General features: G+C 33.0%; 4 protein-coding genes and 2 pseudogenes across 4 annotated transcripts; all 6 read left to right on the top strand.

Moving 5' to 3' along the window:
- Positions 1-3,217: 3,217 nt before the first annotated feature.
- Positions 3,218-4,384, top strand: LOC138239089 (olfactory receptor 1M1-like). Its single transcript, XM_069189717.1, has 2 exons — positions 3,218-4,152; positions 4,351-4,384. Exons 1-2 carry the CDS (start codon positions 3,218-3,220, stop codon positions 4,382-4,384), a joined length of 969 nt encoding a protein of 322 aa, XP_069045818.1.
- A 1,992-nt stretch (positions 4,385-6,376) lies between these two features.
- Positions 6,377-7,360, top strand: LOC138239088 (olfactory receptor 1M1-like). The gene has a single exon (XM_069189716.1). It carries the CDS (start codon positions 6,386-6,388, stop codon positions 7,358-7,360), a length of 975 nt encoding a protein of 324 aa, XP_069045817.1. The 5' UTR covers positions 6,377-6,385.
- A 4,329-nt stretch (positions 7,361-11,689) lies between these two features.
- Positions 11,690-12,667, top strand: LOC138239129 (olfactory receptor 1M1-like). Its single transcript, XM_069189762.1, has one exon. The coding sequence runs from the start codon at positions 11,690-11,692 to the stop codon at positions 12,665-12,667; it is 978 nt and encodes a 325-aa protein (XP_069045863.1).
- Positions 12,668-12,857: 190 nt separating this feature from the next.
- On the top strand, positions 12,858-14,063 carry LOC138239087 (olfactory receptor 51F2-like; annotated as a pseudogene).
- A 4,765-nt stretch (positions 14,064-18,828) lies between these two features.
- On the top strand, positions 18,829-19,821 carry LOC138239086 (olfactory receptor 51F2-like). Its single transcript, XM_069189715.1, has one exon. It carries the CDS (start codon positions 18,844-18,846, stop codon positions 19,819-19,821), a length of 978 nt encoding a protein of 325 aa, XP_069045816.1. The 5' UTR covers positions 18,829-18,843.
- A 3,138-nt stretch (positions 19,822-22,959) lies between these two features.
- LOC102687671 (olfactory receptor 51F2-like) lies at positions 22,960-23,936 on the top strand (annotated as a pseudogene).
- The last annotated feature ends 4,009 nt before the right edge of the window (positions 23,937-27,945 follow it).

Genomic DNA, 27,945 nt, shown 5'->3' with positions numbered 1-27,945 from the left:
AATATAAAAATCTTAAGATTTTTAAAATACATGAGTTTGCTAAAATTTATTTGAAAATAAAAACAATTACAATCGCCAGGGGAGAGAGAGAACGGGGGAGGGATGTTGGTTTTGCATAAGGGGCGGGACTATGGAAATTAGGTCTGTTTGGGAATGTGTAGTTACATGTTCTGGCTGTTTGTGAATTATCGTTGTTGAGTATGGAGTGTTGAGGTATTGATTTTGTGCAATGCTTTATGTTGAAAATTGAGGTGGATTTTGTTTATGATAAAGAGGATAAACTGGGATGGGAGGAGGGTTTGGTTTTGCATAAGGGATTATGATAATTGGAGGGATTTGAGAGAGTTTAATGGTTTGATATATTTGATTTTGTATTGTGGTTGTTATCTATGTTTTTGGTTGGTATTATGTTTATATGGTTGTTTTTATTGGTTGGTCGTTATTATGGTTATAAATAATACGATCTATAGTTGAAATCTGAGCCTAAATAAAAAGAAAAAACGTTTTCAGAGAGCAATTAAGCTGTGTTTATGTAGAATAAGTGATTAGGTTTATGAGCAATCTAATTACTTATTCGTTTAAAACGATATATATAATAAAGTTTATTATTAATTTGCTGGACAGAGTGGTGAACATTATTATGCAGAAGACAAAGATAACGATTTACGTTAAAGACATTTAATTAAACACGGGTTTGTGATTTAAATGGGAATGGGGGTGATGGGAACTCTTAATCTAAATAAAAATAAAAGAAATAAAACAGGTTTCGATAGTTAATAACCACTTTTTATGCACGAAACACGGGTGATTTTTCTTCCTCCTGATCAGTTTAGAAATCTGTGTACGCTGTAAGGTTTTTACTTCGGAATTAAACGTATAAAATACACGTTTCGAATAGAAAGAAATCCTCTTCCTGGTACAGTATGTATAGCAAACCAGCACGTCTTTTTTCTCCAATCAGAGGGGTGTCAGATGCTGTCAGCCAATCACCATTCTGAAGCCTTACCATAATCTCTGGTATAGGGAGACCCAAGAATTCTGTCCGATAGTTTATGTAGATAGATGACAGATACTTTTATTGATCCCGTGAGGGAAATAAAGTAAATCATTTTCATTTTAGGAAATTATTAAACGCTCGGTTAAAAGCAAAGGAGATTGTCTGTTATAGTGGACATAAAAACAAGAGTTTGCTGCGGCGTTATTGGAAACCCAAATTTAACAAAAAAGCGCTGGCATTATATTCTAGAAGACACAGACCGGGAGAATGCCCGCAGCGTGAAAGAAAATGCCTGATGAACTAGGGATTGGACAGTTTCCAAGTGCTTGTACAATCGATGGAAATGTTCAAATAAATGTGCAAAAGAAATAAACAAAATAAGCGGTGGCTTGTGGGTAGTGTACCATACAGCTGGTTTGACCGTGCATTTTGAATGGCTGCATCTGTATGAGCGAATTAATGTGCAGCAAACATTTCGCCGCAGAATTAAAAAGTGTTGTTTGTTGGCAAAACTGTCTAAAAATTGAAAGCAACATTTCTATTGGATTAAAAGAGGTGTATTCACAAGCCTTCTTCTTTACAGTGCAATAAGGCCACAACTCCTCATCGGAAGATTTGTTGCCTCGTTCTGAATCGCACAATATGGCACTTCACATTTTGTTTATTTTGTGATGTGAATTGGAGGTTTTACAAGTTACTGTGTACGTTACTTTTATTTTGGTTTGAAATGCACTCATCAATGCTGATTCTTTCTAACCCCAAAATATAAAAATAGTGTTGCAGTTCCCCTTTAAGTCATGGATGCAACCACAAAGAGGTTTGTATCAGAAGAATTTGCCAGGATTTATTCTTCACCCAACAGCACACACATAAGACATGCTACAGGTTAGCATAGTTCTACAACACAATTTTTTTATATTTTTCTGGAAGTTATGGTGATAAATTAGCTGATTTATACTGTACTTACTGGCTATTTCTGCCTTTTGTAGTGATTATGACACAATTCATTAACCACCTTCTTCTTTCAAAATTGTCAAAAGAGATTTACATTTGTAACAAAATGACATCAATTTGACCTTTCTCTAGGGAATGTTAGTTGGTATTAATCTGTACTGCATCTCCATGTCTCCTACATTGTGCAGCATCAGATTCACATGCAGACAATACTTTTTCTGTCCATTCTTAAGGAACTGAAGTAGTTACTGTCCGTAAAACCTCATCACTCTTTCCAAGGTTCCTTCCTTTAAGGGGAAACAAACAAAAAGAAACATCTCTGATATCATAAAACAAATGGGCAAGACCAGAGTTAATTCTTCATGATAAAGCCATATCTGTGTAAGTATTATAGAATAAATGTATATTTTTAGAGTTTTAAACTGTTAAATATTGCCTTAAAGTATATAAGATACAGTAGATCGAAGAAATTATGCTACTAAAAAGTTGGTTCCAAAAAGGAAATATGTTTCTTCAATTAAATTATAGAAAATCCAGATGTTGTCAATTATTGTAATATTACCTTTTTCATTCTCTTTCTATTCTTCCATCATTTTTGGCAGTTATGGGAACGGAATTGTAAATATTTCATTTCTATGACTGTAATTTTAAAAATCAAATATTTTATTCATGCTCTAGTTTAAGAATTTTTTTTTACAAATTAAGAAAAAATAATATAGGCAAATTGAAAGTGTAAATGTAAATGTGATTTGTATTTATAAATACAGACTGATAAATATATGTAAAGAGCTCCATGATCTTTTCAGATTTTAATTAATATAAATAATAGGAAATAATTTTATATTATATAAAGAATTATCATACATTTTTTGGGATTGTTGCAATTGAATAGTGTTATGCAAAACTTCCTACATAAAGCTCTTCATTGAGAACACTGGCATAACATCTTATTATAAATTACTTATGTTACCTGTATTTTGCAAGGTCAGTTTTTAATGTCACTCAGGCCTTTAAACTATGAAATCATATCACAATACTTGGCATGTCAGTTAAATATAAAAAAAAAGTATTTTACTTTCTAATTCGGTAATGGTGTGCTTCCTAGTCCAGTAAGACAGGTTTCTGGCTGAGTATCAGTCCATCAATTTTCAAAGACTAAATATTTGTTTTGCACTTCTAGATTATAATTTTTTTTAATTGCATGAAACCAAAAATAATAATGATTTTATAATTGCAGGTCCATCCACAAAAATTAACAAGTCTGCCATGAGCTCACTGAACTCAACAGTGTCTTCAACTGCTCCATTTGTTCGACCTCTGTTCTTTTATATTAGTGGGTTTTCTAACCTTCCATATGTGAATTATTATTATATTTTCTTTTGCTGTGTTTATTGTGTAACTGTGTTAGCAAACTCTTTCATCGTGCTCATTATATACATGGAGCAAAGTCTTCACACCCCAAAGTATGTGGCTGTTTTTAATTTAGCTGTAGTTGATGTGGGTGCCAGCACAGCTCTTATTCCTAAAATGATTCATAGCTTTCTGTTTGATTCTCAGTTCATCGCGTACGAAGCCTGCTTGGCCAATATGTTTTTTGTCTTTTTCTTTTCTACCATGCAGTCTCTCACTCTTGTTGTGTTGTCTTATGACAGGTTTGTTGCAATCTGTTTTCCATTAAAATATCACATCATTATTAGCAAAAATGGGATGGCTCTGATTATAGCAATAACATGGGTTTTTACAGCAGTAATAATATCAGTAACAGTGGCTTTAATAAATAGATTGTCTTTCTGTCAATCCGTTGTGATAAACAGCTTTTTCTGTGATCATGGACCACTGTATCATCTTGCCTGCAATGACAACTATCCAAATTCCATCATGGCAAAAATCTGTATCACAATGGTTCTTTTTGCTCCTCTAGTTCTTATTCTTGTGTCTTATGTGTGTATAATATTTGCTTTGTCAAAAATTGCAACAAAGGAGAGTCGTTTGAAGGCCATGAAAACCTGCACCTCCCATTTACTATTAGTGGCTATGTTTTACCTCCCAGTATCTGCCACATATATTGCTGCAATATCCTCCTCTATACACCCAAATGCCAGGATAATAAATTCGTCCTTGTCTTCAGCCATTCCACCAATGTTAAACCCTATTATTTATACCTTAAAAACTGAGGAGATTATGCAAGCAATTCAGAAATTGTACAAGAGAAAAATGCTAACATTTTGGAATTGGATATAAAAATACAGCAGTACAAATACACATGCAGATCATTTGTAGTTACCACACTAAGTTGACCAGAAACATCTTAATTCTGAAAGTATATTGAATGGCCAGAAAATAACATTTACACAAAAAGTTATCAGAATGGTGAATAGTGCACCAACTTGAGTTTCAAGGATAAAAAATCAGTCTTTTAAAGGAAATAACTAAAAGATTGCCTGGAGCTCTACTGTCATCCTTTCATCCATAAACCCCATTTCTGTGTAAAATGATTTGTTTATTGTATTTGAGGTGTGAAAAGAATAAAAACTAACAGCATGTTCTAACAGCAACCAGAATTGTACTGGGTCACTGATTTGTTTCTGGACATTACATGCACACAAAGTTGCAACCACAAAGTTGCTATCTGCTTGATAATGAAATATAAAACACTATATACTGTAACTTTGTGGCTCTTTCTCAAGCCAGAAGATGAGACACTCATTGTAAGTTAAATGTAATGATTTTCAGACTGTGAGCAGTACCTGTTTTTTGTCTCAGTGATTGTGCAATAGGGCTCATACAGTATGCTATATAAGTCTGCTATGGTCATTCACTCTCTTGCATGACTGTAGGATAATACAGACACATATAATGAAATACAAAATTATGGTAAAATACAATACAAACCTGAATTTAAACAGTTACATTAGAAAAATAAGATACTTTGTTTGAACCAATGGAAAGAGTTCCAAAAGACATTTATATATTAAATATGTTAAGTCAAGGATGCAATCACAAACAGGTTGAGATCAGTTATATTTATTGTCAGGATTTATTCTTCACACATCATCTACATAAGATGTATTGTAGACCAGCAAATTCTACAATAGATATTTTTAAATTCTTGTTATTGAATGGTAGTTATCAAATTAATCTGATTTACTTTTGTTGGCCACTTCTGTCATTGTGTTGATTATGACACAATTCGTGAACCCTCTTTCAAAATTGTCAGCGGAAAGATTCACATTTGTAACACCCAAGCAATTATGACAACATCAATAACTAAACTCTACCTTTTCTCCAGGGAGTATCAGTTAGGATTAATCAGTGCTAAATCCCCAGGTCACCTGCACTGTACAGCATCACTTTCACAAACAAACAATAGCTTTTTTTCTGTCCATTCTTAAGTAACTGAAATAGTTACTGTCCATAAAAGCACATTGCTCTTCACAAGTTTTCTTTCAAGGCGAAAATAACAAGGAGAATCAGCCCCAATATCATACAACACATGGGCAAGACCAGACTTATTTCTACATGATAAATCAATATCTGAGTGAGTATTTTAAAAGCACACCTTTAGAGTTTTGAACTGTCATATACTGCCTTAAAATATATTTTATAGATGAAAGAAATCATACTACCGGAAAGCTGATTCCAAAAAAGAAAACAAATTTCTGAAATTAAATCAAAGATAATCCAAATGTTGTAAATTATTGCTATATTATTTTTTCTTTCTCTTTCCACTTATCCTAAGAACAGAGACAATTTTTGGCAGTTCTGGGAACTGAATTGTGAATATTTAAAATCAATTATTCTAATTTAAATAACTTATTATTTCATTCTTGATTAAGTTTAAGAAAAATATTTTTTGCGAATTAAAAAATAATATACACTAATTGAAAGTGCTAGTAAATGTGATTTGTATTTATAACTATGCTAAACATACTGTATTTGAGATCCTTTCGGATTTAAATAAATCTATAAATGCCAGGAGTAATTTTAAATTATGTGAAGAATTAGCATACAGTGTGTGGGAATTGTTGCAATTCCAAAACTTGCTACATAAAGCACTTCATTGAGAATAACACAAGCATAACATTTTTATAAATGCATTGTGTCCGTTTTTTGTGCATTGTTTTTTCTCAATACCACTCTAAGTCTTTAAACCACATCATGAAATCATATGTCAACTACAATACTCGGCACGTAAGTTAAATTTAATTTAGTAAAAAAGTTAGTTATTTTCTAGTTCAGTAATGTGCTGCTTTCTACTAGCACCCATCAGCACGCATCAGAATGAATAGCAATACATCAGTTTGCAAAGACTCAGGCTACTGGAAAGGAACACATTTGTTATGCATTTTCAGATTATTTTTTAAATTGGATGAAACCAAAAATAATAATGATTTTATAATTGCAGGTCCATCCACAAAAATTAACAAGTCTGCCATGAGCTCACTGAACTCAACAGTGTCTTCAACTGCTCCATTTGTTCGACCTCTGTTCTTTTATATTAGTGGGTTTTCTAACCTTCCATATGTGAATTATTATTATATTTTCTTTTGCTGTATTTATTGTATAACTATCTTAGCAAACTCTTTCATCATGCTCATTATATACATGGAGCAAAGTCTTCACACCCCAAAGTATGTGGCTGTTTTTAATTTAGCTGTAGTTGATATGTGTGGCAGCACAGCTCTTATTCCTAAAATGATTGAGGCATTTCTGTTTGATTCTCAGTTCATCACATATGAAGCCTGCTTGGCCAATATGTTTTTCGTACACTTCTTTAATTCTTTGCAGTCCCTCACTCTTGTTATATTGTCTTATGACAGGTTTGTTGCTATCTGTTTTCCATTAAAATATCACATCATTATTAGCAAAAATGGGATGGCTCTGATTATAGCAATAACATGGGTTTTAACAGCAGTAATAATATCAGTAACAGTGGCTTTAATAAATAGATTGTCTTTCTGTCAATCCGTTGTGATAAACAGCTTTTTCTGTGATCATGGACCAATGTATCGTCTTGCCTGCAATGACAATTATCCAAATTCCATTATGGCAAAAATCTGTATCACAATGGTTCTTTTTGCTCCTCTAGTTCTTATTCTTGTGTCTTATGTGTGTATAATATTTGCTTTGTTAAAAATTGCAACAAAGGAGGGTCGTTTGAAGGCCATGAAAACCTGCACCTCCCATTTACTATTAGTGGCTATGTTTTACCTCCCAGTATCTGCCACATATATTGCTGCAATATCCTCCTCTATACACCCAAATGCCAGGATAATAAATTCGTCCTTGTCTTCAGCCATTCCACCAATGTTAAACCCTATTATTTATACCTTAAAAACAGAGGAGATTATGAAGGCAATCAAGAAGCTTTACAAAAGAAAAGTAATCACTTGTAGGAATTGCTGGTAGTTTGGAAATGGACATAAAAATAACCCAACATTAATACATGTGATGTAGATGTGTTATGCATGATTTCTAGTTACGAGGATAAGGTGACCAGATATAACTTATCTGCTAACATTTTGGAAATTAAAATAGATATATACAACACTGATACACGTGTGATATACAGCAGATGTGATACAGATAATTTCTACTTACCACACTAAGGTACAGATACAGTTTACCTGGCAATGCACAGTAAATGTAATGATTGGAAAATAAAAAATAGCAGAACAAGACAACTGGTTTCTTTTATCAATAATGATACTTTAGGTTACATTGTCTATATTTGCAAGAATTGGACACAGAATAGTGGTAAATAATCAATCTACAGTATGTAAACAGTGGTATGTAGTGAATGTATAAAAGAGAATAACTGCAAAAGTGCCTGGAGCACTATTGTCATCCAATAAAACTTCTGGGTTAACATAATTTTCTTTTAGAGTGGCTGAAGCATTAGACCTAATAAGCATGTTCTAATAACCACAATCAGAACTGTGCCCAAACACTTAAGTGGAGATTAGTAATCCGCTTCTGGGCAGCAGATGTATTCAGTATGTGTTCCACCTGATATGAAAAATTAAATATAATTTTAATTTGTGTTGCTCGACGTTCAACCTACAAGGGAGTGAAGCTCCTTATAGGTTGAATGTCGTCATTGCCAGATTGTGTATGCAATACCTGTGTTTTCTGTTTACAGCTTTATAATGTTATCTACAGCCTCACGCCTTTCTAATTTAATCTGTTGTGTAATAGAATTTAATCATTCTCTATCCAAATAGACTTTTTTTATTTTTTAAAGAGCCATTTGTTCCTGATAAAGATCATGACATCCTGGGAAGCACTGTGTTGCTAGGCAGGACTACACCTTGGAAGAGATGCCAGTCCATCACAGGGCACACTCATATGAGGACAATTTTTAGAGACACCACTTAGTATAGGCTACCTGTCTTTGGGAGCATGTAAATTGGATACCTGGAGAAATTCTGCAAACAGCATGACACATACCTGAAAACATAACACATATGCAAATATCATAATAAAACATTCCCCATTTTGAAATTGAACCCAGGATGTAAGAGCAAATCACCAAAGTGTGCCCCTCTCTTCCAGTCTGTCCCAAATTAAAAACACAAAAAGCTGCATGGCAAAGAACTAAAGTGGCAAGTCTTATAACCCTCTAACCTGTGTGCACCTTGTGACGGAATGGGTGCCACGCAAGATGTCTCACTTAATTCATCCTGATTTCCAGGTTGCTTAGAAAACATACCATCAATAAGCAATAGTAGTTCAGATGGGTCAATAAGCAATATGCAATATGCAGATGTAAGATACAGTAGACTGATGGAGTTTTTATTGGATTCTTAAAATAATAATTAAAATAATAATAATATTTTAATTCTAATGCATTGTAATATACTAAAAAAAAGAAATAAAGACATTAAAAATCTTTATTAAGATTGTTGTCATTTGTTTTTTTCATGATCTCATTAATTTTTAAAAATAATTTGTCTTGTGATGATACTGTACTTCTCTTGCTTAAAAAAAGATGCTTTTTAATATACTATTTTGCAAATGGGTTATAAAATGTGTTCAATACTGACATCATAGAAGAAGACAAAATAAAATGGACAGCTCTACGATAATTGACATAATGCCACTTTATACCATACATGAAATAAATAAATACAGGTTTGATCAATTAAATACATACGTTTAAACAAAATTTTACAAAATTAGGTTTATATTAACATAAGCTTACTTAAATACCAGAACTGAAAGTCTACATTGATTATACATACTGTAGATCTTATTTTTTATCTTAAAGACATTTGGTAGAATGTCTCCAGAAATTTCTTTAAAATGAATTGTTCACTGTCCTATACATTTTTTTTTATAGATCTCCATTTTTTTTCTGTAGAGAGTAATAAAAAGCCTTGTATTGTAGTTGTGGTTGTGATATATCTTGCAAAAGCTGCAAGCAAAGACAAACACTTTTTGAATACCTCTAAGCATTTTATTTGTTGTCATATTTTTAACATTAATAAGAAAACAACCCTATACTGTATCTCTCATATTTTTACACACAACCACTCATTGTTCTGTGTAAGCCAGTTCTCCCTCAGGAGTGCTGCTGGTGTCACTGTACAAAGCACTCCATGTGGAATCCCCTTTGCATATTGCTGGAGTATCACACCAATATTTATAAAAGGCTATAGGATTTTCTTAGAGACAGACACCTCAAAGAAAATATCTTACAAGCTTACAAAAGCAAAACAATTATTATTATGCACACCTGAAGAAGGCCTCACAGCCGAAACGTTGTGTTTTCTCTCTTCTTTTCAGCTTGGACTAAATCTATTACTCGTTCCTTTGCATTATTATGTATATATATATGAAGACATATTGGAAAAATGACCTAGAACGTTAGAGGGAGCCTTCAAACTGTATAGTATATGCATTTGATAATATTTTGGTAAGTATAAGGAGTATATTGTTATTGTTTTCTATTTTCTATGGATATAGTCTTAAATGCCCTAAAATCAAACAAACACGCACATACAGTATATAGTGTATATATATGGAATGCTATGAAAAAGCCTTTGACTTTTTGGATTATTCTTTGTAATCTGTTTTTCTTTTGTTATGGAGAACCACAATGTTAATGAGACCCTCTACTATAATCTTCAATATTTTACTTAATAGTTTATAGTTTATACTTTAATAGTTCATTGTCTTTTAGATTTATGGATATATAGTGAATAACTTATTTGAAAGTATATGGAACATTTGATAATGAGTCAAATGGATTTCAAAGGCAGTATATAATGCAATTTATTGTAGGTTAAGTGCAGCATAGAGGAACAGCATTGCTGCCTTGCTGCACTGGGGAACTGGGTTCAATTCCTTTCTTGGGGTGCATGGAATTTGTACAGTATGTTTCCCTTGTTTTTGTGTGAGTTTCCTGTGGGTGCCCCAGTTTCCTCTCAAAATCCAAAAACATATTGGTACTGTGGGTGGCTTCTAAGAAAATTGGTCCAACATCTGTGCGTGCATCTGTGCTGCCTTGCTTCCATTGCTTGCCAAGATTGTCTCTAGCTCCACTGTTACTCTGAATTAAAAAAATGGTTAAAAAATGAATTGTAGGCTAATAGTTTTCATGTAAGAATGTATTGCTACCTATTACAGGATTATATTTACATGCTAAGATGTCATTCATTATCAAAGCCCAAAGGTCAAACAGAGCACAGAAAGAGAAATTATTTTCAAGCTGTACTAGAACCTACAAATTATTATTTTAGCAAATATAATTTTACTCAATACATGATTTGTCTTTGGTTGAATAATAATAATATAACTTTATATTATATAGTCTATTTTAAAGCAGTCCTCTGAGGGAGCTATACATGACATAAAACATACATACAGTATCACAATATTACAATACAAATACAGATGACAAAACAGTAAAAAAAACGTAAGGACAAACATGAATACACTTAATGGGGCTTATCCTTTATTTGATGTGGAATGGAGTATGATTTTGATGCAAATCTATCAAATGTTCACATGATAGGCCATTTCTAATGGATGGGCACTTTCCTGTCAGTACAGAAGTTAATATTTGATACAAAAACCTTTGCCCTCTCTATGTTTCATGTCATCTTATCAGCAATGATTTCAATGCTCAGTAATTAAATGTGTTAATCCACAATTAATTGTATTAATTGTTTTATTATGTATTATTGTTCTGAATAAGCCTTTAACTCTTGCACCTGCAGCAAGAACATTCACAAGATCTGTACTGGAGAAGGAGCCACAGTATTCACCAATTTTTCAAACTTTTACGAAAGCATCACTTAAGTGAGTATGCCTATACTTAATTCACATGAATGTGCTATACTCTGAAGGGTTCCCTGACAACCAAAATTTTTGTACATCAAGATATTTCATTTTCATGCAAAATGTACTGATCATTAATAACTGACATTTGCTTTGTTCACATAATTATTTCCAATATTGTGTCCTGCATGTTACATGTTTTAAAATTAATTTGCATGAAGGGTACTTTTGGTGAGTTTCAGAACGATTGATATAAGCCTCTCTTTTAAAGGTATATTTTATAGTACATTTCCATGAGAATAAATCTAATATATTTATTTAATAATTAATATATTTAAATATAATCCATGTATATTTACAGTGACTTTTTGCTTTAAAGACAAACATGTCAGGAATCCAACATGGCCTTTTACAATTACAGGATAAAACCAGCTGTGAAGAAACAAGTTTACCATGAGCTCCCTGAATTCAACTGTTCTTCCACATGTTCCATTTGTTCGACCTCAGTTCTTTTATATCAATGGCCTATCTGACATTCCTCATGTGAAGTACTATTATATTTTCTTGTGTTTTGTTTTCATTGTAACTGTATTAGGAAATTCTTTCATCATGTTCATTATCTCCATGGAGCAAAGCCTTCACACCCCAAAGTATGTGGCTGTTTTTCATTTAGCTGTAGTTGACATGTGTGGCAGCACAGCTCTTATACCTAAGATGATTGAGGCCTTTCTCTTTGACTCCCAGTTCATCTCATATGAAGGCTGCTTGGCCAATATGTTTTTCGTACACTTCTTTACTTCTTTGCAGTCACTAACAATTGTTGTATTGGCATATGATAGATTTGTTGCTATTTGTTTTCCTCTGAAATATCACATCATCATTACTATTGCTGGGATGGGTGAAATATTAACAGGAATATGGATTCTTGCAGCAGGAATCACAATGGCAGCTGTTGGTTTCACTACCAGACTATCATTCTGCAAATCAATTGTGGTAAATAGTTATTTCTGTGATCATGGACCTATGTATCGTATGTCCTGCAATGACAATTCTCCCAACAATGTGATTGCAAAAATCAGCATCACAATTTTACTTGTTGCCCCGCTGGCTCTTATTCTATCATCCTACATTTCTATAATATTGGCATTGTTAAGAATTGCATCAATGGAGGAACGTTTAAGGGCAATGAAAACCTGCACCTCCCATTTAATGTTAGTGGCAGTGTTTTACCTTCCTATATCTGCCATCTACATTGCAGCTAACTTTACCACTATTGAACCAAATACCAGAATAATAAGTACATCCTTATCTTCCACCATGCCACCAATGATGAACCCCATCATTTACACAATGAAAACAGAGGAGGTAATGAAAGCAGTGAGAAAGCTTTGCAAAAGAAACAAGACAATAAAGCTTAGGAGGAATCAATAAACAGATTATATTGGGTTTGAAAATGGAAAATTATAGAAATTGGCATGCATGCAACATGCCATTATATATTTACACATTGTATATATGAGACATTGCATTAAGTGGGTCAAATGGGATTCCCAAATTTAAGCATATTCCAAAATATTACAGAGCAAACAATTATTGTGTTGGTCATGAAAGTTCAGGAAGGATGACAATAGCCAAGTTCAATCAAACTCAGCTGTCAGTAAATCACAATGTCTTCCTCACTTAAAACATTATAGATACTGTACTTGATCCCCTTCTCTCTCTCTCATACTTCTTTTTGGTCCCCACCTCCACCTCATCTCCACCTTTGCAGCTGCCCTTTGGTCACTCCTCACTCTGCATGGGGTCCCAGTCATATGACCAGGAGATTAGTCCTTGGCCTAGTGTATGAAGCAAAGTCTTGACTACTGTACATACTCCAAAGTCCTTTCAGTACGCTTAATTCTTGGGTGTTGTAATTCCTAGCGAAGATGTAATAAAGGGCCTTCTTGTGTTTGCTATGACTAAGTCAGTACTGGCTAAAATGGGACTGCTGTGGTGAGTCTGGATTTCCTTCAGAATTACGGATACACTAGACAGCAGTGACATTTCAAGAGGATGGAGCCCATGGACTCTATTTTAAAAATAATTGCATCTCTACTCTATACTATAACTCATACTAATTTTTCTTTTGAATTTATATCCCTGTCATGTACAGTAATGCTTTGCTTGTTTCCTTGATTTTGAATTTGAATTAATTTAGCTGTAGTTGATAAGTGTGATTGATACCTTTCTGTTTGGTTCTCAGTTCATCACATATTCAGCCTGTTTGGCCAATATGTTTTTTGTGCACCTCTTTACTACTATGTAGTCTCTCACTATATATGATATAGTAATACTAACAATAACTGTTACTTTAATAAATAGATTGTCTTTCTTTCAATCTGTTGTGATAAACAGCTTTTTCTGTGATCAGGGACCAATGTATTGTCTTGCTTGCAATGACAATTATCCAAATTTCGTTATGGCAAAAATCTGTATCACAATAGTTCTTTTTGCTCCTCTAGTTCTTATTCTTCTGTCTTATGTGTGTATAATATTTGCTTTGTTAAAAATTGCAACAAAGGAGGGTCGTTTGAAGGCCATGAAAACTTGCACCTCCCATTTACTATTAGTGGCTATGTTTTACCTCCCAGTATCTGCCACATATATTGCTGCAATATCCTCCTCTATACACCCAAATGCCAGGATAATAAATTCGTCCTTGTCTTCAGCCATTCCACCAATGTTAAACCCTATTATTTATACCTTAAAAACAGAGGAGATTGTGAAGGCAATCAAGAAGCTTTACAAAAGAAAAGTAATCACTTGTAGGTTTGTAATCAATTAGTAATTAGTAAATTGAAAAGTAATCAATTGCTGGTATTTTGGAAATGGACATAAAAATAACCCAACATTAATACATGTGATGTAGATGTGTTATGCATGATTTCTAGTTACGAGGATAAGGTGACCAGATATAACTTATCTGCTAACATTTTGGAAATTAAAATAGATATATACAACACTGATACACATGTGATATACAGCAGATGTGATACAGATCATTTCTACTTACCACACTTAGTTATAGATACAGTTTACCTGGCAATATACAGTAAATGTAATGATTGGAAAATAAAAAATAGCATAACAAGACAACTTGTTTCTTTTATCAATAATGATACTTTAGGTTACATTGTCTATATTTGCAAGATTGGACACAGAATAGTGGTAAATAATCAATCTACAGTATGTAAACAGTGGTATGTAGTGAATGTTTAAAAGAGAATAACTGCAAAAGTGCCTGGAGCACTATTGTCATCCAATAAAACTTCTGGGTTAACATAATTTTCTTTTAGAGTGGCTGAAGCATTAGACCTAATAAGCATATTAGGTCTAATCAGAACAATCAGAACTGTGCCCAAACACTTAAGTGGAGATTAGATATGAAAAATTAAATATAATTTTAATTTGTGTTGCTCGACGTTCAACCTACAAGGGAGTGAAGCTCCTTATAGGTTGAATGTCGTCATTGCCAGATTGTGTATGCAATACCTGTGTTTTCTGTTTACAGCTTTATAATGTTATCTGCAGCCTCACGCCTTTCTAATTTAATCTGTTGTGTAATAGAATTTAATCATTCTCTATCCAAATAGACTTTTTTATTTTTTAAAGAGCCATTTGTTCCTGATAAAGATCATGACATCCTGGGAAGCACTGTGTTGCTAGGCAGGACTACACCTTGGAAGAGATGCCAGTCCATCACAGGGCACACTCATATGAGGACATTTTTTAGAGACAAGACTTAGTCTAGGCTACCTGTCTTTGGTAGCCTGTAAATTGGATACCTGGAGAAATTCTGCAAACATAGCATGACACATACCTGCAAACATATCACATATGCAAATATCATAATAAAACATTCCCCATTTTGAAATTGAAGCCAGGATGCAAGAGCAAATCACCAAAGTGTGCCCCTCTCTTCCAGTCTGTCCCAAATTAAAAACACAAAAAGCAGCATGGCAAAGAACTAAAGTGGCAAGTCTTATAACCCTCTAACCTGTGTGCACCTTGTGACGGAATGGGTGCCACGCAAGATGTCTCACTTAATTCATCCTGATTTCCAGGTTGCTTAGAAAACATACCATCAATAAGCAATAGTAGTTCAGATGGGTCAATAAGCAATATGCAATATGCAGATGTAAGATACAGTAGACTGATGGAGTTTTTATTGGATTCTTAAAATAAGAATTAAAATAATAATAGTATTTTAATTCTAATGCATTGTAATATACTAAAAAAAGAAATAAATACATTAAAAATCTTTATTAAGATTGTTGTCATTTGATTTTTTCATGATCTCATTAATTTTTAAAAATAATTTGTCTTGTGATGATACTGTACTTCCCTTGCTTAAAAAAGATGCTTTTTAATATACTATTTCGCAAATGGGTTATAAAATGTGTTCAATACTGACATCATAAAAGAAGACAAAATAAAATTGACAGCTCTACGATAATTGACATAATGCCACTTTATACCATACATGAAAGAAAGAAATACAGGTTTGATCAATTAAAAACATAAGTTAAACTTACAAAATTAGGTTTATATTAACATAAGTCAATTAATGATACATACTGTAGATCTTATTTTTTTATCTTAAAGACATATGGTAGAATGTCTCCAGAAATGTCATTAAAATGAATTGTTCACTGTCATTTATTTTTTTTTAGAGATCTCCAATTTTTTTCTGTAAAGAGTAATAAAAAGCCTTGTATTGTAGTTGTGGTTGTGATATATCTTGCAAAAGTTGTAAGCAAAGACAAACACTTCTTGAATACCTCTAAGCATTTTATTTTTGTCATATTTTTTACGTTAATAAGAAAACAATCCTATACTGTATCTCTCATATTCTTACACACAACCACTCATTGTTCTGTGTAAGTCAGTACTCCCTCAGGAGTGCTGCTGGTGTCACTGTACAGAGCACTCCACGTGGAATCCTCTTTGCATATTGCTGGAGTATCACACTAATATTTATAAAAGGCTATAGGCTTTTCTTAGAGACAGACACCTCAAAGAAAATATCTTACAAGCTTAAAAAAGCAAAACAATTATTTTTATGCACACCTGAAGAAGGCCTCACAGCCGAAACGTTGTGTTTTCTCTCTTCTCTTTTCAGCTTGGAATAAACCTATTATTCGTTCCTTTGCATTATTATGTATATATATGAAGACATATTGAAAAAATGACCTAGAACCTCAGAGGGAGCCTTCAAACTGTATAGTTTATGCATTTGATAACATTTTGGTAAGTATAAGGAGTATATTGTTATTGTTTTTGATTTTCTATGAATATAGTCTTAAATGCCCTAAAATCAAACACACACCCACATACAGTATATATATATATGGATTGCTATGAAAAAGCCTTTGGATTATTCTTCGTAATCTGTTTCTCTTTTGTTATGCAGAACCACAATGTTAATGAGACCCTCTACTAAAATCTTCAATATTTTTTCTTAATAGTTTATAGTTTATGCTTTAATAGTTCATTGTCTTTTAGATTTATGGATATGTAGTGAATAACTTATTTTAAAGTATGTGGAACATTTGATAATGAGTCAAATGGATTTCAAAGGCAATATATAATGCAATTTATTGTAGGTTAGGTGCAGCCTAGAGGAACAGCAGACAGTATTGCTGCCTTTGCTGCACTAGGGAACTGGGTTCAATTCCTTTCTTGGAGGGCATGGAATTTGTATAGTATGTTTCCCTTGTTTTTGTGTGAGTTTCCTGTGGGTGCCCCAGTTTCCTCCCAAAATCCAAAAACATATTGGTACTGTGCATGGCTTCTAAGACAATTGGTCCTAGGTCTGTGCATGCTTGTGTGTTTGTCTGTGTGTGTGCTCTATGACGGACTGATGTCCCATCCATGGTGTACCCTGCCTTGCTTCCATTGCTTGCCAAGATACTCTCTAGTTCCACTGTTACTCTGAATTAAAATGGTTAAAAAATGAAATGTAGGCTAATAGTTTTCATGTAAGAATGTATTGCTACCTATTACAGGATTATATTTACATGCTAAGATGTCATTCATTATCAAAGCCCAAAGGTCAAACAGAGCATAGAAAGATAAATTATTTTCAAGCTGTACTAGAACTTACAAATTATTATTTTAGAAAATATAATTTGACTCAATACATGATTTGTCTTTGGTTGAATAATAATAATACAACTTTATATCATATAGTCTATTTTAAAGCAGTCCTCTGAGAGAGCTACTGTATGCATGACATAAGGCATACAGTTGTGTGAAAAAGTGTTTGCCCTGATTTCTTATTTTTTTGCATGTTTGTCATGCTGAAATGTTTCAGATCATCAAACAAATTGAAATATTAGACAAAAATAACACAAGTAAACACAAATTGCAGTTTTTAAATTGCAGTTGTTGCTGCTAAGGGAGGCCCATCCAGTTATTAGGTTTAGGGGGCAATCACTTTTTCACACAGGTCCATGTAGGTTTGGATTTTTTTTCCCTTAATAATAAAAACCTTCATTTTAAAACTGCATTTTGTGTTTACTTGTGTTATCTTTGTCTAATATTTCAATTTGTTTGATGATCTGAAACATTTCAGTGTGACAAACGTAAAAAAATAAGAAATCAGGAAGGGGGCAAACACTTTTTCACACCACTGTAGATATCACAATATTACAAAACAAATACAGATAACAAAACAGTAAACAAAAAGTGTGGACAGACTTGAATACACCTAATGAGGCTTATCCCTTATTTGATGTGGAATGGAGTATGGTTTTGATGCAAATATATCAAATGTTCACATGATAGGCCATTTCTAATGGATCGGAACTTTACTGTCAGTACAGAAGTTAACATTTGATACAAAAACCTTTGCCCTCTCTGTTTAATGTCATCTTATCTGCAAAGATTTCAATGAATTTGTACTGTACATGCTCAGTAAATGTGTTAATCCACAATTAATTGTATTAATTGTTTTATTATGTATTATTGTCCTTGAAGAAGTCTTTAACTCTTGCACCTGCAGCAAGATCATTCACAAGATCTGTACTGGAGAAGGCGCCACAGTAGGGGCCATCAATTTCCCTACGGGATTAATAAAGTATTATCTATCTATTCACCAATTTTTCAAAATTTTACGAAAGCATCACTTAAGTGAGTATGCCTATACGTAATTCGCATGAATGTGCTATGCTCTGAAGGGTTCCCTGACAACCAAAATCTTAGTACATCAAGATATTTCATTTTCATGCAAAAGATACTGATCAATAATGACTGACATTTGCTTTGTTCACATAATTATTTCCAATATTGTGTCCTGCACGTTGCATGTCTTAAAAATAATTTCCATGAAGGGTACTTTTGGTGAGTTTCAGAACGATTGATACAAGCCTCTCTTTTAAATGTCTATTTTATAGTACATTTCCATGAGAATAAATATAATATATTTCTTTAATATTTAATATATTTAAATATAATCCTTGTATATTTACAGTGACTTTTTGCTTTAAAGACAAACATGTCAGGAATCCAACATGGCCTTTTCAATTACAGGATAAAACCAGCTGCGAAGAAACAAGTTTACCATGAGCTCCCTGAATTCAACTGTTCTTCCACATGTTCCATTTGTTCGACCTCAGTTCTTTTATATCAATGGCCTATCTAACATTCCTCATGTGAAGTACTATTATATTTTCTTGTGTTTTGTTTTCATTGTAACTGTATTAGGAAATTCTTTCATCATGTTCATTATCTCCATGGAGCAAAGCCTTCACACCCCAAAGTATGTTGCTGTTTTTCATTTAGCTGTAGTTGACATGTGTGGCAGCACAGCTCTTATACCTAAAATGATTGAGGCCTTTCTCTTTGACTCCCAGTTCATCTCATATGAAGGCTGCTTGGCCAATATGTTTTTCGTACACTTCTTTACTTCTTTGCAGTCATTTACCATTGTTGTATTGGCATATGATAGATTTGTTGCTATTTGTTTTCCTCTGAAATATAACACCATCATTACTATTGCTGGGATGTGTGAAATATTAGCAGGAATATGGATTCTTGCAGCAGGAATCACAATGGCAGCTGTTGGTTTCACTACCAGACTATCATTCTGCAAATCAATTGTGGTAAATAGTTATTTCTGTGATCATGGACCTATGTATCGTATGTCCTGCAATGACAATTTTCCCAACAATGTGATTGGAAAAATCAGCATCACAATTTTATTTGTTGCCCCACTGGCTCTTATTCTATCATCCTACATTTCTATAATATTGGCATTGTTAAGAATTGCATCAATGGAGGAACGTTTAAGGGCAATGAAAACCTGCACCTCCCATTTAATGTTAGTGGCAGTGTTTTACCTTCCTATATCTGCCATCTACATTGCAGCTAACTTTACCACTATTGAACCAAATACCAGAATAATAAGTACATCCTTATCTTCCACCATGCCACCAATGATGAACCCCATCATTTACACAATGAAAACAGAGGAGGTAATGAAAGCAGTGAGAAAGCTTTGCAAAAGAAACAAGACAATAAAGCCTAGGAGGAATCAATAAACAGATTATATTGGGTTTGAAAATGGAAAATTATAGAAATTGGCATGCATGCAACATGCCATTATATATTTACACATTGTATATATGAGACATTGCATTAAGTGGGTCAAATGGGATTCCCAAATTTAAGCATATTCCAAAATATTTCAGAGCAAACAATTATTGTGTTGGTCATGAAAGTTCAGGAGGGATGACAACAGCCAAGTTCAATCAGACTCAGCTGTCAGTAAATCACAATCTCTTCCTCACTTAAAACATTATAGATACTGTACTTGATCCCCTTCTCTCTCTCTCATACTTCTTTGTGGTCCCCACCTCCACCTCATCTCCACCTTTGCAGCTGCCCTTTGGTCACTCCTCACTCTGCATGGGTGTCCCAGTCCTATGGCCAGGAGATTAGCCTTTGGCCAAGTGTATTAAGCAAAGTCTTTGACTACATACTCCAAAGTCCTTTCAGTACGCTTAATTCTTGGGTGTTGTAATTCCTAGCGAAGATGTAATAAAGGGCCTTCTTGTGTATGCTATGACTAAGTCAGTACTGGCTAAAAATGGGACTGCTGTGGTGAGTCTGGATTTCCTTCAGAATTATGGATAGACTAGACAGCAGTGACATTTCAAGAGGATGGAGCCAATGGAAACTATTTTAAAAATAATTGTATCTCTACTCTATACTATAACTCATACTAATTTTTCTTTTGAATTAGTATCCCTGTCATGTACAGTAATGCTTTGCTTGATTCCTTGAATTTGAAATGTTTTTATTTGGGTGCTTTGTAATGTATTACAAATGAAAAATAATTAAAAATAATGTTGTTGTGAATAGCTTTGGTCTTGTATTAGTGTTTTTTTGGGATGGGCATTTAGAGAAGTACTGTATGTTTAGTCTCCATATTTGTGATGGTAGGTCTGCATCCTTGAGTTGTTCCAAGTTTCTCATTTTTAGCGAATAAATGACAGAGAATCCCTGCTCTGGGTAGATGTTGAACATCTCATAATTTTATACTGTAAAATCATGATTATAAACAAATACTTAGAAACTGCCAGCAACAAAATAAAAAGAGTGAAGAAAAAAAATACCCTGACAAAACCAAATAAGCAGTAGTTCAATAGATTGCCCATTATTGTTAAATATACAGGAGTTTGCTTATTTGCAACCCTATTAATTTAATCTACTCAGCATACATCATCAATCTTTTATGACCCCCTGTAAAGCTGATGTCATACACATATTTATTTTGCAATTTCCTGCTAATTTCACCTGTAAAATATTTCATATCCAAAAAAGTTTGATGTCATAAAGCTTTGAGTTCAGAAGTAAATGTATCTTTCATATGGCCTTTTGTATTAGTATTTGATTTGACCTGTAAAACAAGCAAGTAAAAATATCGCTACTATTACAAACTTTTCCATGCAATTAAATGAGTCATGTTTCTCTCTATGGGATCACTAATTGTACTACCTTATACTACAGACTGCTTACAGTATATTCCCATGGTGATTTCCATCTACATCTTTATAAAAACTTGAAGTTTTATGTCACTTTAACAGTAGGTATATGCTTTTGATGCATTGCCATTTAAAAAAATACTTTAATGCTTTTGTTCTTTGATAAAAAACACAAAGGAAAAACATAAGAAAAATTCATGGAGAGTATAAAATACAACATTCTACAGCATTTCACAAAAAGCTGAATTTATCTTGCCATGTATATTCATACTGTATACTGTAGTTATACTGTGGTAAGTATTTAAAATACTACTGTATTACTGTATTATTGTTTGATGTATGTATTGCTATATACTGTATATTAAAACTTTAATGATATGAATTATAATTGCATATACTTATACACAGTACAATAGCGGAAGAATAAAAATGTCATAAGCATTTATATGAATACCAAAAAGATAAATATGTCAGAAGGTAAGACAGAAGCCTAGACTTAAGGCAAAAATGATGATGCTATCTTTCAAAACAACATTTCATCTTCAGTGTATTTATATTTACAAGAGATATTTTTGGTGAGTATGACTTTGTTGTTTTCTGTACTTTATAATAAACACTTCAATATGATTTCCTTTTAAAATTCTAATCATCTATTGAAAAAACAAGTTATTTAAAAATGAAAAAAGTGCTACTTTTGTCAAAATAAACTCTACTGTGGAAAGTAGTAAAGACCTTTTGTATTAATTGTATTCAATTATAGTATGTATGTTTTGTGTGTATGAAGAAAATGTTCACATGCATAAAATGCTAGATTACCAGTAAATATTTTACTTCTTTAAAACATACAATATATAAACCTAATATACATATTTATTATTATGTATATAATGAGCATCAAAACATTATATATTTTTAGGGACCACTAATAGATTAAATAGATAAAAATTTTATTATTTAGAGCTTAAATTATATATTAAGAGATATTATACTTACTAAATTAATGGAAACATAATTAAGTAATGGAGATAAGATCCATACATATTATTACAATTAATTAGCAAATTTCAATGCATATTACTTTGAATTCAGAATTTAAAAACTGCTTCACTTTACAAAATCTTAATTTAGCAAACATGCAGTTATATACATTCATTTGTTTTAATTATTTTAATGCACTTAATAATATATAATAAGGGAAATCAAAGATTTCCTTAAAGTTTGATTAACATAATGTTAAGACACAGCTGGGACTCCAAAATTCTACAGTGTCCCTTGATCCTACAAATCCTATAGCAGTAACCTAATCACAACTATGCAGTTAACTGATAATCAATTTTTAATTGAAATTACAACTTGTTTACTTAGAAACATTTTTCCTCATTAGAAGATGAAGATAATGGCGTCTCCATTTTTAACAGCACTCTGTGCTTATGTTGTTGATGTCCCAAGATGATGTAAAAAGTTAAACATTCATGCACACACACATTTTATATATTGACAATCAATTACATCTGATAATGTTTTTTTGTAATTACAGGATAGAGAAAATAGCTGTGAAGAAACAAGTCTGCCATGAATTATCCTAAGTTCAATAATTCCTTCTAATGATACCTTTGTTCAGATCTTATTTTAATATTCAATACAATTTTAAAATACAGGACGGAGACAACAACTGGGAAAAGCTATCTTGCAATGAGTTCCTTGAATTCAACACTTCCTCAAAATGTTTCATTTGTTCGACCTCAGTTCTTTTATATCGGCAGATTTTCTAATATTCCTCATGTGAAGTACTATTACATTTTCTTGTGTTTTGTTTTCATTGTAACTGTATTAGGAAACTCTTTCATCATGTTCATTATATACATGGAGCAAAGCTTTCACACCCCAAAGTTTGTTGCTTTTTTCATTTGGCTGTAGTTGATATGTGTGGCAGCACAGCTCTTATTCCTAAAATGATTGAGACCTTTCTCTTTGATTTCCAGTTCATCACATAAGAAGCCTGCTTGGCTAATATGTTTTTTGTACACTTCTTTTCTTCTTTGCAGTCACTTACCATTGTCATACTGGCATATGATAGATTTGTTGCTATTTGCTTTCCTCTGAAATATCATATCATCATCACTACTGCAGGAATAACTAAGATCTTAGCAGGAATATGGATTCTAGCAGCTGCAGTAATATTATCTCTTGTAGGTTTCACTACCAGGTTATCATTCTGCAAAACGATTGTGATAGACAGCTATTTCTGTGATCATGGACCTATGTATCGTATGTCCTGCAATGACAATTTTCCCAATTATGTAATTGCTCAGATGGGTATTACAATATTGCTTGCCGCACCTTTGACTTTAATACTGTCAACTTATGTGTGTATAATATTGGCATTACTAAAAATCGCCTCAGAGGAGGAACGCATAAAAGCAATGAAAACTTGCACCTCCCATTTAATCTTAGTGGCAATGTTTTACCTTCCGATATCTGCCATCTACATTGCAGCAAACCTTACCATTATTCACCCAAATATCAGGATAATAAGTACATCTTTATCTTCCACCATTCCACCAATGATGAATCCCATCATCTACACAATCAAAACAGAGGAGGTAATGAAAGCAGTGAGAAAACTTCAAAAAAGAAACAAGGCAGTTAAACTTAAGGAGGATCAATAAATAGATCTTAATGGAAATGGTAAATTATGCACACTGGCATGCATGAAACATCATTATGTTTTTACATATTGCATGTCTCTGTACTGTACATGCAGTTACAAGTGAGTAAAATGGGGTTTCCAAATGTATGAACACTCCAAAATATGTGATCACTATTACAAACAATCTGTTTTACATGTTATGATGTGCCTCCTCGTGTTTTTGATGACTTATAGCTAATTTGTTTGAATGTAGCCGGGTGTGCTCTTTTTATATCAGTTTAATACACTTTTTAATTATTTTCTTCCCTTTTATATCCTCACATTCACTGTTCACTGTTCTGTACCTCCCATGCTGTTTCACCACTCTGCCTGTTCTGGCTTCTTTGTTATACTTAGAGTATCTTCATTTCCTGGAACCTATCTCTCTGTGTTTCCCTACCTTCTAATACTTTATATACATATTCTATAGACCCACACTTATTTATTCTATTCCTCTCCACTAACATCATTCATCAAATGTCTCTCCCTGTGCTAATTCTCGTGTTATCCTGCAGTTCTCTTGTCATTCTACCACTGCTAACTTTGTAGGTTTCATATGAAACCTTTTTCTCCTGCTTTTGAAATGTTTCTATAATTAGCTTTGCACCCTATTCCTATTCATTACAACCACAACACATTGTAATTTGATTATTTATTTTTTCTTGATTTACTGAATGCATTATGAATGTGTGTGTGAGTTGTTAAAATATTCTTTGTATGTGGACATTTTTGGAAAATGCAAAACATATCCTTTTTACAGCCTTTACACTCCAAGAATCTGTTGGTGCTAATAGGTATTATACTGTGAATTCTATTCTCTGGCATGCCATTACATATGTGCTATATAATTGTTAAAAATAATTAGCATCGATAATAATTAGCACCAGTCACAGTCGCAGCTGACACAGCTACAAGTTCCCAACCTCCATTTTCCCATCCACTTGCACCCATCTGGTGCGGTGTCAGCCCTCAATTCTTCCCCCACCTCACCAGCTTCCACAGTCTATTTCACAGTCCAGTTAAGGGTACCAGGCTCAATACCTTGCTTTAGCTAACGATTTTACTATTTTGGGGGGATCTGCGTGTAAGCTGTATTCATCCATTCAGTTGCAGAAAACATTGGCAAGTGGTATCACTGGTTCCCAGTATCCTGCAGATAACCTTAGGCTAATCATTCCAAGTCAACCTACTGTCCTCCACTCCCCAACATACAACTTACATCCCAACTGATCTAGGCTTGATTGGATCTACTGTCACTTGTTTGCTGTCTAGCTTTCTATCACCCACATCATACGTGGGTCTCATTTTTTACACTATGGCACAAATTCTAAGATCAGTGTTCCTCCAAAACCATGAATATCCAGCCAGACCCAATTAAACCTTAAACACCTATAACTCCATCACAAAAGAAACCTACTTGAATGTTTTTGGATTTTCTTACATCCTTTATGGAGGTTTTACCAATCTTGACATAGTTATAGTTAGGGCTGTCATTTCCTCAGACGGGCAAATGAATGACAGACAACTAAATATTAATATAATATAAAATATTACATTATGATTAGTAATTGTAATTATATATTAGTAAAAATATTATTTTGTAGCAAAATGTCTTATCATCAAATTAATTAGAATTTAATTGTGCAACTAAAAGGCTATTTACAAAGTTACAATTTCATGCCAAGCCAATCCTCATTGACTTTAGAGATAGTCCTATGAATCGATTTGTTGGAAATATCATGCATCAAGTTCCATTAAAATATTGTGGACAGTAAAACGAACAATGGACATTTAATACTCTAATCATAAGCACATATGTTGCTTAAAATTCATACAATACAAGACAGGAGAATATAACTTTAGTTTTGTGATTAAAGTTCTATGTCTATCCTATAATCAAACTATTATGTGCAAATAAGCATACTGTAAATATTTGTTCTAGGGGTTCCTGTTAGTATTAACAAAAAAGTATGTTATATACAGAAATATGTGTGCTCATAAAGCTGTGAAAGGTACTATGTGTTGAGAAGTACAGTTCTCATTCCAAAGTGTGTACATGTTAAAATGCAAGCTCTCCCCAAGGATAAAGAGTCACCCCCTCTAAACTCCTTCAAATCCAGACTCAAAACCCTCTTCTTTAGAAAAGCCTTTACTTAACTGGTTCCATTCTTCTCTGTATATTGTAATTGTTTTTTATCTCGTGTATTCTTTTTATTTATTGTTGTTGTCATTCTGTAAAGCACTTTGAGAAGTTTATTAATATTATTATTAGTACATGTTTTAATACATTTTTATTTGATAAGAAATCAAATAGACCAGTACAATTTACAGTACATCACAGATGATTTTTAGTGTATATACATAAAATGATAAGGATTGGATTATTGTTTTTCATACAGTATATACTTATAAAACAATATTTATTATTGACTTTAATAAGGCACAAAGTATTACATTATAGAAAAACAATATAACATTAGAGTTACAGTATAATAGTGCTGAATATCAAAAAAGAAAATACTGACAGTAAACAAGATGGAGGCATTTTAGGGAACTAAGAAACAACTGCTACTTTATTCTGATAACTTCACTTCATCTTTCTCTTTTAGGTGAATATAACACATTATTGCTTCTTAAAATGGTTAGATTCATAATGTAAAAGATTTCTTGTTTATTTAACATTGGATATAAATTACATATTTATTTTCTACAGAAATACGTCTGCAGGTTAAATAAGTAATACGTTAAAGGGAATATAATATGGAATCGCGTATCTCAAGAATTTAATAACGGTATGATTATATCCGTGTACTGCGGCAGGGCTGTGTAGGGCTGTTTCGCCTGCCTGTTCATGCGAGCTGTCTTGTAGCCTACTGGTCTAGGTGCGTGACTACCAACTGGCAGGTTGTGTGTTCAAATCCAGCTGGTGCTGGACTTTTCAGTTTTATTTATTTATTTTTTAATCGCGTAACATAAACATATTACCGTATGCAAACTGTACTGTATACAGTATGTATATGTATATTTAATGCCTTAACTGTGCCCGTTTAAGTATTGAATATTCATATCTAATTTTACCACTGAAGGGAAATCTTAGTAGCTGAGCATAAAAAAATAGGAGCATACTGGAACGCGTGTGAATGCCATAAACAATATTAATTTTGGAACATAAACATACAGTATATGGCTGGTCTCGGTACTTTAAAGAAAAAAATACACACCAGTATTCCATTTCTCCCTAAACATTGTAAGCTTCGAAGTCTTTAACTAACGTGATACCGGAGTCAACAAGCATACTTTTAGAATTTGATTAAAAGGGAATATAATATGGAATCGCGTATCTAAAGAAATTAATAACGATATAATTATATTCATGTACCGCAACACAAGAATAGTACACGCTGTACATTGTCTGTTGATAATGTTTCTGTAGTGCTTTTTCAGCACTCTGCATGTGACCTTGCCGGTGACGCTGTGGGTTAGGTTCCTGACAATATAAACATTTATATTGATTTAAATCGCGTTTTGATTTAAATCGCAAATGCAGGTTTAAATATATGTGTTTTTTTATTCTCAAATGCAACATAAATTGATATCTTTGTCTTCTATCTTAATAAACTTTCAGCATAGCTTTCTCCCCATTTAGATTTATTTTTCTTGGGATCTTGGGATCAAACGTGGAAAGATTAGATTGTAATCGTTTTTATTTTTTAAATACATTTTAGAAAAGTGTAATCTATACTAAAAAGCTGTACACCACCTGCTATAAAGATACATATTGTAATACTTTCGGGTTCAGATAGGACAGACACAAGAACTCAGACTTGCGGAGTTAAAGCAAGTTAAAGCCTTGATTTTATATATCACCTTTAAAAGTGGCATCTCAAAGCAAAGTAAATTCCCAACACTGATTGTACCCATCTGTCATGTTAATAAAGCACCTTGAATTGAATTGAATTGAATTGAGAGAGAGAGGGGGGAGGTCGAAC

This window comes from Lepisosteus oculatus, chromosome 5, assembly GCF_040954835.1.
Source record: "Lepisosteus oculatus isolate fLepOcu1 chromosome 5, fLepOcu1.hap2, whole genome shotgun sequence".
Classification (NCBI taxonomy): Eukaryota; Metazoa; Chordata; class Actinopteri; order Semionotiformes; family Lepisosteidae; genus Lepisosteus; species Lepisosteus oculatus.
The sequence above is the reverse complement of the archived record's forward strand: the minus strand, read 5'-3'. Positions and strand labels throughout refer to the sequence as shown.

What these genes read in the sequence shown, in the direction of transcription:
- LOC138239089 (XM_069189717.1), top strand. Translation starts at nt 3,218, where the DNA reads ATGAGCTCACTGAACTCAACAGTGTCTTCAACTGCTCCATTTGTTCGA. An exon ending in ATGCAAGCAATTCAGAAATT is followed by an intron (nt 4,153 to 4,350) that starts GTACAAGAGAAA and finishes TTGAGTTTCAAG; the next exon opens with GATAAAAAATCAGTCTTTTA.
- LOC138239086 (XM_069189715.1), top strand. Translation starts at nt 18,844, where the DNA reads ATGAGCTCCCTGAATTCAACTGTTCTTCCACATGTTCCATTTGTTCGA.
- LOC138239129 (XM_069189762.1), top strand. Translation starts at nt 11,690, where the DNA reads ATGAGCTCCCTGAATTCAACTGTTCTTCCACATGTTCCATTTGTTCGA.
- LOC138239088 (XM_069189716.1), top strand. Translation starts at nt 6,386, where the DNA reads ATGAGCTCACTGAACTCAACAGTGTCTTCAACTGCTCCATTTGTTCGA.